Source organism: Uloborus diversus, chromosome 3 (genome assembly GCF_026930045.1).
Source record: "Uloborus diversus isolate 005 chromosome 3, Udiv.v.3.1, whole genome shotgun sequence".
NCBI lineage: Eukaryota > Metazoa > Arthropoda > Arachnida > Araneae > Uloboridae > Uloborus > Uloborus diversus.
The window spans coordinates 50,194,272-50,207,819 of NC_072733.1; the positions used below are offsets into that span (position 1 = coordinate 50,194,272).

At 33.0% G+C, this 13,548-nt stretch overlaps 1 protein-coding gene across 2 annotated transcripts in view; it reads right to left on the reverse strand.

The window, feature by feature from the left end:
* Positions 1–13,548, reverse strand: part of LOC129218028 (rho GTPase-activating protein 26-like) — a 194,818-nt gene that overhangs the window by 12,265 nt on the left and 169,005 nt on the right. For both annotated transcript variants that reach the window (XM_054852207.1, XM_054852206.1), the window contains one exon: positions 13,142–13,177. In XM_054852207.1, the coding sequence (XP_054708182.1) occupies positions 13,142–13,177 (36 nt within the window). The remainder of the gene's footprint in view (positions 1–13,141; positions 13,178–13,548) is intronic.

Below are 13,548 nucleotides of genomic sequence, written 5' to 3' on the forward strand. Positions count from 1 at the left end.
TTGGAGATTTTTTCAAAGTCAAAGTTTCAAAATTGCTCTTCTAGGCTAGGTATGATAGCGTGAGTTGAAGGAATGGAGTTCAGGACCTTTCTCCCTTCTCTTTTTTGGCAATGTCTCTTTTTTATTTGATTAAATTATTGATAAAAATGTCCTGAAAAACTGTCTATCAGTTTTTCTTTTTCAAAATTATTTGACTGCTTTGTTTTTTCCGTAATGAAATTTTCAATTTCCAGCCTTGTATATTTTGATTTGTTTGAAATACAAGCGTTTGCGACTCCCGTCAAAAACGCTTTTAAGATTTAGAACTGATATGGTTCTTTTCAGCGATACCTTTTCACTTCCTTTTGTTTTAAATATCATAACTTTTGAATATCACTGCAAAATTCTTGTTTTTTTTTTTTTTTTTGCTTTTCATATTGAAACACTTAGAACTACCGGAGTGACTAGTCATGACATTTTAAAAATCTCGCTTACTCTGTTTCAACTTTTTCTCTGTTTAAAACATATTTTGGCGGCACATATATTTTTCTCCACTTAACCTGCAATTTCCACAATATTTTTTTAAAAAAAGGCAAAAGAAAAAAAAAGAGATAGAAATGTAATTATGTCGGTGGCCGCTATGAAGTTATATTTAGTCACTAATTCATCTTTTATTTGACTGAAGCTTGATTAAAAATTTTTTTCGAAACATTCGTTTCATCGACCCTTAGTTAGGTAATAATGCAGAACCTTGGATGTTCCTAAATAATATTCAAAGATTGCAATTGCTTTCAAAATTTCACAGAAAAAAAAACGCTTTTTGAAACCTATATTCTATTTATTCACTTATTATTTTTATTCCATTTTCTTAAGATCATAAAGGTTTTTCTTTTCTTTTATCACGAAATTGGTGATCCAATTTCTCAAAAACAGGGGGGGGAGGGAGCAACACCTTTTTTGGTGAAAGCCCTGGTGCCCCCCCCCCCCCCCAAATGTTTGGTCACGCTACGCCTCAGATTTTGAATGCAGAAAAGCTGTACTGTACCAAAATGAAAGTGGGGGGACATGAAAGTCACGATTAAAAAACATATTTTCACCCACACAGGAAAAGTAAGGGAATTCAGAAGAAAACTATAATTGCAGAAACAGTGTGGGCACGTAGCTCGTCAAACATTGCGTTTGCGACCATATGTTCCAGCACGATTCTTGCTTCTTATCAGCCTCTTTAACACTCCTTGAAGTTTTACCAAATAATTTAGACCTGTATAAGGGAAGCTGCTAAGAAGGAAGTCTAGTCTAGTTCTGACTGCCAACCGTGTGTGCTGGAGAGCTTGTGCTAGCTCTGTTGATACAAAGCCTTATGCACTGTGATTTTGACTAGGTGCTTTTGTGTATTTGGATGTAAATACGTGACTACTGTTCTGTTTACAATTTAAATGATATTTGCTGAATTTCTGTATGGGTATTTTAGCAATGCTTAACGATTTTATTGTATGTATTTGTAAATAAATTTCCTGTTTTGTCAAGAAATGCATCATTTGAAGAATTTCTTGAAGTGTGCTGGACTTGTAGTGAAACTTTAATATGGCATATTAAAGCATGTAGAAATATGTATATGTTTGGGGAAAGAGAAGATCTCATTGCTAAAAACACAGTTTCTTAGTGCAGTTTTGCAGAATGACAGCTTTTATTTTGGTATCAGAATGAAGCAAGGATATGAATTATATGCATTTTGGGCTTTAGGATTATATTTCTCTGAATATTTTTGAAATCACTAAAACTATACTCATGTTTTAAATTTTAATAAATGTTCAAGATCATAATTGGAATAAAGTTTTACTCTTAATTGATACGCATTAAAGTTACATTGGTTCTTCTCCTGTAAAGAACAACCTTTCAGTACTTTTTTTTTGTACTTTCCTTCCACACATATGAAATATGTAAATATTCAGATTAAAAGAAAATACTATTTGTTTATGTGTCACAGACAATGGCTGAGCACTCTGAAAGTAACTTATTTCACTCCTGTGAAGGCTGCAAAAAGATTGTACATTTCAACATGTAGATGCTGCAAATGGAGAGAAAAGCTCAAAACGCAAAATATGATGATCAATGAAATGCAAAATTAGAGATTATAAAAGTACAAAAAAAAAAAGAGAAAAAGCGATCTAGTTTGAGGTCATCACTGGAGCATGTCCCATTTTAAATCATTTCTGTCTCAAATTCATACATAGAAAATACTTTTTAACATTTGTCTATGGGACAGCATAAGTCATTTTATACAATACAAAAAAGATGAATCGTGGGTCCCAAAAGAATCTTATGCCTGCGACTAAATAAATAAATAATTAAGAAATTAATTATAATAAAATAATAATGATAAATAAAATAAGCTAATACAAATTGGGGGAGAAAAATAGTACAATAGCAAAAATCTTTAAAAAAAAATAATAATCCAGGCAATTGTTTCCTATTCCTTCCAACACATGGTCTTTTTAGTGAGAATTACTCAATTTTTCAAAGAAAAATAACTTTTTTTCTCTAGTTAATAAATTTTCATTGTTTTGTTATTTTTGCCCAATTCCTCGATTTTTCACTATAGATAAAACACTCTGAATTTTTCCTATCTCTTGGTTCCGTCACCACGCTGAACAATTTGTGCACATGCACATAACGAGTTCAGGATGCAAAATAAAGATAAGTACAAAAGTGGAGAATTGCAGATCTGTGGATGATTTTCATCCCTGCTCACTAAAAGGATTTTCTTTCTTCAAAGAAGAAAATACATATTTCCGAATTTATTTCTTCTTATTACATGAAATTTTATTCTTCATTTTCAATGTTGTTTTTCCTAACATCTATTTAAGCACAGAAAAAAGTTTAAATATAACTTAGTTGATCCTTTTGAAAGTAAAATTTGGTTATACACCTTATAGCAACAAATAAATGTTCTAATTTAATAGTAATGATAATGCAAGTGATTACTAGATAACTATGCTATATGAAATGATTTAATTACTTTATTTGAATGTTAAGCACTGAAAAGTAAGTATAAATTGAAATATTTACATTTGAGCAAGCTATAAACATTAAAAAAAAAGAATGATATTCAGTCTAAATTAAAAATAGAATAGCATACACTTGATTCAGAGTTCTGAGGAAAAATTTTTTTACACAGATTTTATTAACTGCGTAATACAGATTTTATCTAGCTACTATTTTATTGTTAATTCTTAACGTTTGCCATTTAAAGCTAATAGATAAAATAAATGAGGAGAGGAAACAAAACTTTTTTTTTTGGATACCTGTGCATGTACTTTTATTACATAAAACTATTAATATAAATCAAATTTTTCTATTGCAATATGTGAAGTTTAAAACTTTAACAATTGAACACCTAAAAGAACAAAAATATAAAAGAAGTTCATAGTTTGAAGATTAAGTACAATATGAGGTACAAGTACTTAGAACATAAAAATAGTTATACAAAGCTTCAGACCATTCATTCAAAATTTTAATTACAGTAAAAGCACTTATTTCCATAAGGCTATAATTTTTCGATAGCCCGTCCTAATTGTGAAAATTTAAGCCGTGCAAAATATTTCTACTTTATATATGTAATCAACTTTCAACTTCTGTTCATGTAATTCTTACGAACGATAGCATTCAAAACAATACCAAAATATAAAATTTCAATTCAGTAAGTAAGCAAATCAAAAATGCTTACCTTCTTTATCTTCTTTATGCTAGACCTTGTGTCGGTTCTTTTCTATGTCAATAGGCGTGTTAATTTGAGCTGAAACTTATACTCAAAAAATCAGAGGCCCGGAAAAAGGACAAGACAAAACTTCTAGAAACTAGACCATATTACTATTTTACACATACAGTGAAACCTGTGTAAGTTGACCACTTGCGGTGCACTACTTTAGTGGTCAACTTAAACAGTTGGCCAACTTATAGAGGTTGAATTACATGATGTAGATCTAACTATGCGCCTGAAAATAGCGGTCAACTTAGACAGGTGATCAACTTACAAGGGTGGTCAACTTTACAGGTTTTACTGTATTTACAATTAAGAATATTAAAATTTTACGACAACATACTCTAGGAGATTCCACTGCACAGCTCACAGTTCGAAACATAGTTTGAATCTGATAAAAGTTCGGATCGAAAAGTTCTAAGAGGTCGAACTCAAGTGGATCTATGAGGGAAAAGGGGAGAGAATATCAAGTGATCGCCACATACCTCCTGTTGAATTTTGCAGTTTGAAACTCAACCCCAGTCGGATGAACAGTTCAGAAAATCCAAACGTCTAGGAGCTCGGACCACTCGTCCAAACTTGGTTACACTTTAAGAACCATGATCATGTCCCATTAGGTCCAGGTTGTATTCCAGCTTCATCACAGATTGTCTCAGTTCAATGTTGATTCTCAACACAGTCTCTGAGATGACAGCCAGTTTCCCGGTTCACTTCCAATGGATATAGTCTCTGTATTGGACGAAGTGTTTCCCCATATCTTATTCATAATTTTGCTAAGCGTAATATACCGTTTTTACCAGGAAGTAACTCTATATCTCCCTAATGGCCAGTTTATTCTTTTTTCATTTGTTTCTATCAACACGATATCACGAATTGACAGTTTTGTGTATTTCCTTCTTTTGGTGGCATGATTTCTCAACTGTCCTAAATACTCTGTCCGAAACCATTTGCTTAAACCTTCGCGGACTTTCGTTCTATAAACGTATCTTCTTTGCAAGTATGCAGAATATATGTGATCCAGATCTGGTACACTACTTCCTTTCAAGTCTCGAAAAAATAAAGCAGGTGTTATCAATTGCAGTTCAAGATCTTCAGACACCTAAGGGTCCACAGTTCAAAACATTTTCACAATCACAAGGAATGGTATAAAGTTCATATTTTAATGATGCAATTTCTAAAACTTTTTTGACAAGAACATTCTTCATCAAGCCTATCATCCTTTCCCAAAATCCTCCCCACCAAGGAGAAGCAGGAGGAATAAATTTCCATTTCATTCTATAAACATTATTATCTTTCACAACTTTATCCCAATCAATTTTCTTTAAGAGGGAACTTGCACCTATAAAATTACTACCATTGTCAGTGTACACAATTTTCGGTCTTCCTGGTTGTGCTATGAATCGACAATGAGCAAATAAAAAGTTAACAATGGATAATGCGGGAACAAGTTCCAGATGAACAGCACGATACACAGCACAGGTGAATAAAACAATCCACACTTTTGATCCATTTTTCAGAAATAAAGGACCAGCTAAATCAATTCCAGTTACTTCAAAAACTTCAGCATCCTTGATGCGATCTTCTGGCAAAGGAGCATGTTCAGCAGCAAGAGGCCTTGAATCATGCCGTTTACATATTACGCAACTTCTTAAAATTTTGCGAATTTTTCTACGACTCTTCAAAATCCAAAATCTTTCATGCAATATTGCCATCAAAGTTTGGATCCCACTGTTTATGTTTTTCCATAATTAATTTAGAGACAATTGGGTGTTCAGATGGTAGGATTACAGGTGTTAGAAAATCTTCCCAATTCTTGTGTCATCAATACCCGCAATTTAACTCTTAGAATTCCTGAGGAATCTACAATTGGCTTTAAATCTGAAATAAGTTCATCTTTCTCTGATTTGAAGCAGGTTTTCTGTATGATTTTAAAAACAAGGATTTCAGCTGTTTTTATTTCTTTATTTTCTAAATCTTTTGATTTTTTTCTTTTATATTTCATTCTACAATTGTCAACAAATTTTTCATCCAAGCCTGGACTCTTATTATTTTCTCGAAAGATGAGAGTCTTGAGAAGTGCGAAAGTTCTTCATTTACATTTATTAGAGAGGATACAACTGTCTTTCTTCTCTCTGTGTCAATTACATCTTTATCAGGGCATATAATATCCTTAGTAGGCCAGTGGTCTTCTCTGAGTTTTAACCATGCTGGACCTTCATGCCATCTTGTTTAAGAGCTTCTACAGAACAACCTCTTGAAGGAATATCAGTCACATTGAGGCTTCCCGGAACAAAATTCCACTGCTTAGGATCACTAAAACTTCTTATTTCTTTGATTCTGTTCATTACAAATACACCCCAGTTTTCTTCATTTTTAATCCACTAAAATTCATAGAATCGGTCCAGTAAAATGTTGGTAACTCTTGATCGTGCTTGAACCAAATGACAAGTTACTTCAACTACATTTTCACATCTTAAATATATACAGGTAGCATAAGCCACTCGAGATGCATCACAAAATATATGGAATGGTAATTTCAAACCAGGACTACCATTAAGCATCATGCCACCTAGGAATTTTCACTTCAGCCATACGACTAGCATCATTTTTCCATTTTATAAACTTCTTTGTTATTTCTTCTGGAAGCACTTCATCCCAATTTACTTTTGATTCCCAGCAGTTTTATAGAAGAATCTTTGAAATTACGGTAACGGGACAAACCTATGGGATCATATATTTTATGAATTTCGGATAGAACTGTTCTTTTAGAAATACACTGATTTTTAGATTCACCTAACCCCCCTTAAGATCGCATTTTAAGGTGTCACCTTGAAGGTTCCAAGAATGTTAACAGTTTTCATGTTGCAAGAATTTTCATTACCTTCTATATTCAATTTATTAGGAACTGAATATTCAAAGATCAACTTATTATTGATATCATTTTCCCCTTTTGGAACATTATGTGGTCATTCCTGTAACTCAAATTCAGCACTAACCAAAATTTCAGTTGATTTAATTTTGATCTTTTTTAATTCTAGTTTGTCCTTTACACTTGTAACTAAATTATCAACATACCGGGATCCTGCAAGTTTATCAGCAGTTTCTCGAAGATGTTCTGGTACTTCGTTCATTAATTTTGTCAGTGAAGCACTGAGATGGAAAGGAGAGCTCGATATTCCGAAGACGACTCTTCGGTGCCGGAAAACTTTTAAATGATCTGAGTTTCCTTGATCCCACCATAGAAATCTTAGATAGTCTCTATCTTTAGGATTAAGTCCTATCTGAAGAAATGCTTTTTTAATATCGGCACTTACACCAATGTTTCCTAGCCTAAATCTATTAATTATAGCAGGAACAGTCTCTATTAAATTTGGTCCCTTTTCTAAACAGCAGTTTATAGAGGGTGATCCTTTAAATTTTGCTGAACCATCGAAGACAGGTCTTATTTTCGTTGTTTTAGAACTCATTTTAATAACAGTACAATGAGGTAAATAATGGCAAGGGTTATCAAGTTCATCTTTAGGAACTAATTCAATAATTTTCTCATCTTCCCAAGATCTAAAAACTTCTTCATAATCTTGCAAAAATCTCTTTTCTCTTAAATTCTTTACAGAACTCTTCAATCTTTTTTTCACGATTTCGCGATTGTTCGGAAGCGGAGGATGATCTCAACCCAAGGTAAACATACCTCAAATCTTCCCTCATTATCTTTCTTTACAGTTGGCAGAAAATGATTCATTGTTTGGGTTTCTAATTAATTTCTAGTTTGGGTTTCTGATGGATCTAAAATCCCCAGGATATCGAGTAGCTCGAGCACAAACGCTAATTTTATAATCTGATACCAGCATTGAAAACGTGTAAGAATGTTCCCTCTTATTTTCTAGCTCCACTGGTATTTTACCCATTACACTCCAATCTAAGAAAGTTTCTGCGCACATTAACCCGCAATCTAATTTCCTTATTTTCCCTGTCAATAGTTTACCCGCTACATCAGCTCCTATGAGAACACAAATTTCTGTAGGAGAAGATTCGTAGAATCCTTTTTTTTTTCATTGTTTCAACATTATTCAAGAAAATACCATGCACTTTCAGTTTATTCAAAAAAGGCATAATAATGTGGAATATCTGAAATTTTTTTCTTTTGATCTAAAACCTTAAAACTGCAAAGATACTCTCCCCGAACTCTTTATGAGTTTCAACGACTTCCTTCCCTCCAAAGAGACTATGAATCAGATTACTTTCATTAATATATTCATAATGCATAGCATTCGCTAAATATGTTGATATGTAAGAATTTTGTGCACCTGTGTCAATCAGAGCCCTTATGTATTTTGCAATTCCATTGCTTTGAATTTTAACAACCATGGTTTGCAATAAAACTTTCTTGGAAAGTGTTTTATTGGTTAAATTATGAGCCCTATCAATTGGCTTCCTCTTGCTCATTTTATTCCTTTCGCAAATCAATCTGTTATGTCTTCAACCACAATGATCGCATCTTATCTTCGCATTACAATTTTTAGCTAAGTGGTTCTGTTTCTTCAAACATAAGTAACAGATTCCACTCCTTCTCAAGGCTGCCTTCCTGTCAGCAATCAACATCGGGCAAGCATTAGACGAATGGGTTTCTTTCTCCCACTCATCACAAAATATGCATTGAGGCCCCACTTGGGGAATCAAAACTTTCAACACAGCGGCAGATGGAATAAATTTTTTGTTCATTCCCTTTTCCTTTCGAACAAAAATGTCCTGAATTCTGAATGCTTCATTTATCTTGCATTTGTATCATTGCTTCGCGGCATTCAATTTCCGATTTTAAAAATTTAATCAGTTCGTTAACACCAAAACATCAAAATTATCTTTAGATTTTCTTTTTCTTCAAAACTCTGGATTGAGAGTGTTAGGAATTAATTTTAACAAAATTGGTGTCAGCAATGTACCATATGCACCGGAAATTACCTTAAGCGATTCCGAGCTTCTCATCTGTATTTATATATCCTCGTACAATTTACGCAAAGCAAAGGTATTGTTTGCATTTTTTACTGGTTCCAAATTGAGCAATTTTTGCATGTGAGCATTAATAATTATATCGTTACGGCCAAAACGCACTTGAAGTATTTTAATTGCTGCAGCATAATTTTAGGATAAAGAAAAACCGCTTATAGCATCAGCTGCTGATCCAGATAAAAAGGAAATCAAATAATTAAATTTCTCTGTATCATTTAATTCATTATTTTGATGTATTGCATTATCAAATTGATTCCAAAACGACATCCAGTTAATTGGTTCTCCATTAAATTTAGTGATGGACAGGTTAAGCGATTTAATTTTCGGCCGACGACCAGCTGGAATATAAGTAACAGTGCTAGTTACATTCTGCACGGGATTTTCGGACTTTGTTATTTTATGTAAAGAATATGTTAATTTGGATTTCATAGATATTTTTTCGAAATAAACTTTGCAATCTTCAAACTCTGTTTCAAGTACTTTTTCATCAATTAAAACCTGAATTTTTGCATCTATATCTTTTAAACTGGTATATTTTGCATTTAAAAGATCAATATTTTCGTTCAGAATTAGTGGTTCATATTCTTCTTGTGCAAGATATTCTGTGCAACTTTTAATTAGTTTTGTCGTCAGACCTCTGATAACTGATCGATATTTCTTTAATTCTTCAAGTGTTGACATGTTTAAGTATAATTCAACTGATTCAAATACAAGATTATTCAAAATTACAAATAATATTCAAAGAGATATCAATTATCAAAACATGTATTATTCATGCAATTTTCTAGACTTTCAAAACATAATATCTAATAAGCATTTAATTCTAAGAATTTTATTTTGGAAGACGTGTAATTCTTAAACATCAGTTGCAATTCAAATTTCAAATAAAATATTTTTGAATTTTTCAAAATTCAACAATTTAATTATTAACCACCTAGGATGTCCCTGTTTGGGCGCCAAAAATATTTCATGAATGATAGCATTCAAAACAATTTCAAAATATAAAATTTCAATTCAGTAAATGAGCAAATCAAAAATGCTCACCTTCTCTATCTTATACGTTGTGTTGGTTCTTTTCTATGCCAATAGGTGTGTTCATGCAAGCTGAAACTTAGACTCAAATGAGCTGATGTGTGCATCACATGACTTCCTTTTACGCCAATTTAATGATAATAGCACCTTGGAGTTAGCAAGGAAACATGAAATATTTTCACCCCTTGTTTCTTGCGAACCGAAGCAAAAAAATAAAAAGTTTTATACAGATTTATTTCCCCATCATTGGCAATTTTAACCCATTCCATGATCAGCCCGAAACCCCTTAACGCGCATGCCGCAGATAACGAACGGAGTTGCTTTTTGCTACGTTGTAATAGCACTTTTTTCCCCATTTTGCTATCGGGATTTTAATGTTGTTTTTGCTGTTCAGCTTGCATTCGAAAATCGCTTCGCTTTATTAGCTTTTTGGCCCTGAATTAAATAGTGCAATAAAATACAAGGTTGCTAATATGTGCTGAAATATTCCTTAAATTTACACAGTACATAACGGGAAAATAAACAATAGAGGATAGGACAAAAAGCAATTATTTTTATAACACTAATTATTTTATTCAATTATTATTATTATTATTTTGTTTTTTGCTTTTATCTCAGTATATCATTTTTTTTTCTTTTTATACACTTAAGAAATCTTAAGAACTGTTAAATGTGAGATGATCTATCTTTCAAAATGGCTCAACAAAGCATTCTTCAAACAATTGACTGATCGATTCAACCTGTGAGTTGGACCTGTTGAATGGACAAAACGCTTTACTAACTGTAGGAATGATATTCTAAGAGGATAAAAAGTATTCTTCGGTGCCTTTTGATACATTGTGACCCTTCAAAACGACCTATACACACAGAGACTGGTCGGTTCTTTTATCCTAATTCCGATGACTTTTAAATCCCTTCTGAGTGTCCAGATATCAGTTGCTCAAGCGTGGGAAGTATTTTAAACATAAATGCTTACAAAAGATCAAAACTTGCGGCTAATCCCCTATTTCCCTAAAGGATACCTTTGTGCCTGCAACTAAAAGCCCCCAGCTGAGAGAGGAATCGGCCTGGGCGGATTCCCTAAGGAAGTGCCTCCCTTGGTGTCTTGTGGTCAACCCTTCCGCATTATTTTCGTACAACAAAACAGTTTGAATCAGAAAGGAATTTCAAAGCAAGCTTTACTGCTTGTACTTGGGAACATGTCTTCAGAAGAAAAAAAAGAAAATCTTGCTTGAAATCGAGTCGAATTGTTTTTCTTTTTTTTAAACATACTTGGATAAATTTTAGTTAGTTTCATAGGATTATTTACTAATTAAGGCAATTTGATTATTGAAAAGAAACAAAATATTTTATTTCTATTCTTAAAATATCATAAAAAAAGGTGCAATTAAAACATTGGAGCTATTTTAGAAGAGAAATGTTTCGTTTCGTATGAGTAAAGCAAAAAGAACTCAAGATATTATCATTTCATTTGTACTGTAGTATATATTTTATGTTTTGCATGGGTCAGCTATTACGTATAGTCAATGCGGTCGTCATAATTTTTGATTATGAAATTAAAAATATTACACTATTTCTTATATATCACTAAAACTCCGTCAAATTGTGTCGCGAATATAAAAAGTTATAATTTAAGTTTGAAAATATCATGATTTAAAAATGAATAAATATTAAAAAATAATAATAGTATACAAATAACTAAAAAGCGTAGTAAACGCATTATAATAATAATAAAAAATAAAACATACTCATACAAAATTAAGATGTGTAAGATAATTAAAAAAATAATGGTGTGTAAAATAAATTATAAAATTTGAGGATTATGAACAATTTAATGAAGGTTGCTTGGGTAAGAAGGTGGATTTTTGATAACAATAAAAAAATATTTCTGTTTCTTTGCTTTATTCAGGCATAGAAATATTGGTAAATGTGTAAGGAAATATTTTCACACTTGTTCATCAGGAGTTCGACTGCCAGAATGCTAAGAAACAAAGCTTCCACGAAAAGATAAAAATATAATGCCTGATTATTTGAAGCATTATATGTGTCCCATCTAAGAGTAATTGAAAGGTTAATATCTTAGTAAAATAAAATAATTTACAACAAATTTCGTGAAATACTATAAGTTACATCCCTTTGGTCTAAGGAAAAGATCTTGATTACCGCTCCCCTAAAAGCACCAGAACCCAACAGAGAAGCGCAATAACAGGGTTCTGCCCCTGGAAGGATCGCCGACACATATTCGGGCAAAGCAAAAACTGCTAGAAACGCCGTGACGACACAGGATCGTCGAAAGCAGTTAGGAACCATTTTCTTGCGACGAGCCTGAATCGGCCGGGGCAGTTTTAACACAAACTGCGCGGCCGATCCTGTATCAGCCGGGGCAAAGAATGGGTTAATGTGATTGAGTGGGTAACTCTTTAAATATCACCAACATTGGCCGAATTAAAACCAGACTTTAAAAAAAAAAAATGCCAAATTTTTCGGCAAGTTGGCGACAAAACTTGGACAATTATAACACAACTTGAGTTTACATCGAAATTAACAATGATTTCCCCACAAAAAGGGGCAAAAGACCCCCTTAGGAACATCTGAATGCAACCAAAAGGGAAGGTGCACAACTAGACCCCACTAGGAGTCTAAGTACCAAATTTCAGCTTTCTTGGACATACCATTTTTGAGTTATGCCAGATACAAATACACACATACGCACATACATACGGACGTCAAAAGAAAACTCGTTGTAATTAACTCGGGGATTGTAAAAATGGATATTTCGGGAGTCTGTACATTCTTAGGCATGTATCCAGGTGTGGTCGAGTTGAAAAAAAATCTCAACATTCATTCGGGGGTGAGCAAAATGGAAATTAAGGCCGATTTCCGAGTGAATTTTTTTTTTCGCGAATACAATACTTCCTTTTCTGTAAAAGGAAGTAAAAATCAGAGGCCTGGAAAAAGGACTAGACAAAACTTCTATAAACTAAACTATATTACTATTTTACAGATATTTACAATTAAGAATATTCAGAAATGTCAACAACATAATCGATGAGATTCCACCGCACAGCTCGCGGTTTGAAGCATAACTTGAATCTGATAAAAGTTCGGATAGAAAAGTTCTAAGAGGTCGAACTCAAGTGGATTTATGAGGGAAAAGGGGGAGGGAAGATCGAGTGTTCGCCACAGTTACATTCGCAAAATTGTCAGCTTCCAAAAGTCACCAGTATCTCCTGTTTCGCGAAAATTGCAGCTATTGAAAATGAGTGCTTTTACAGTATATGCAATATAATAATATTAAAAATAAGGAGAACTGAAAAGCAATATAGAACCATTCCAACTCAACCAGCATTTTAGGAAATTACTTACCTTCCAGATATAGTAATTGCACTTGAATGAGATACCCTGAAAAATAGGAAGTTTAGCATATAAGATGCAAGCATTCATAGCACTGTAAAATGCTCAACTGTAAATGTTCAACTGTAAAATGTTCAAGTATCATCTAAGATCAACAAGCGTATTAATCGTAAAAGCATATCTAGACAGGTTAAAACATTAAATATCATTAAAATCAACACTCCTTTCTGACATTCAATTTATTTATATCAGCGGTTCCCTACGCATGGGTCGCGGCTCACAAGTGAGCCGTGAACAGTGTGTTACTGGGCCATGAATTCTGGTCAAGAACTTGAAACAAAATAAATCTTGGGGTCTTAATTTCCATTTTTCGAGAAAATTCATTTATTAGATGTACCTCCACGCAAAATCGCTCCCTG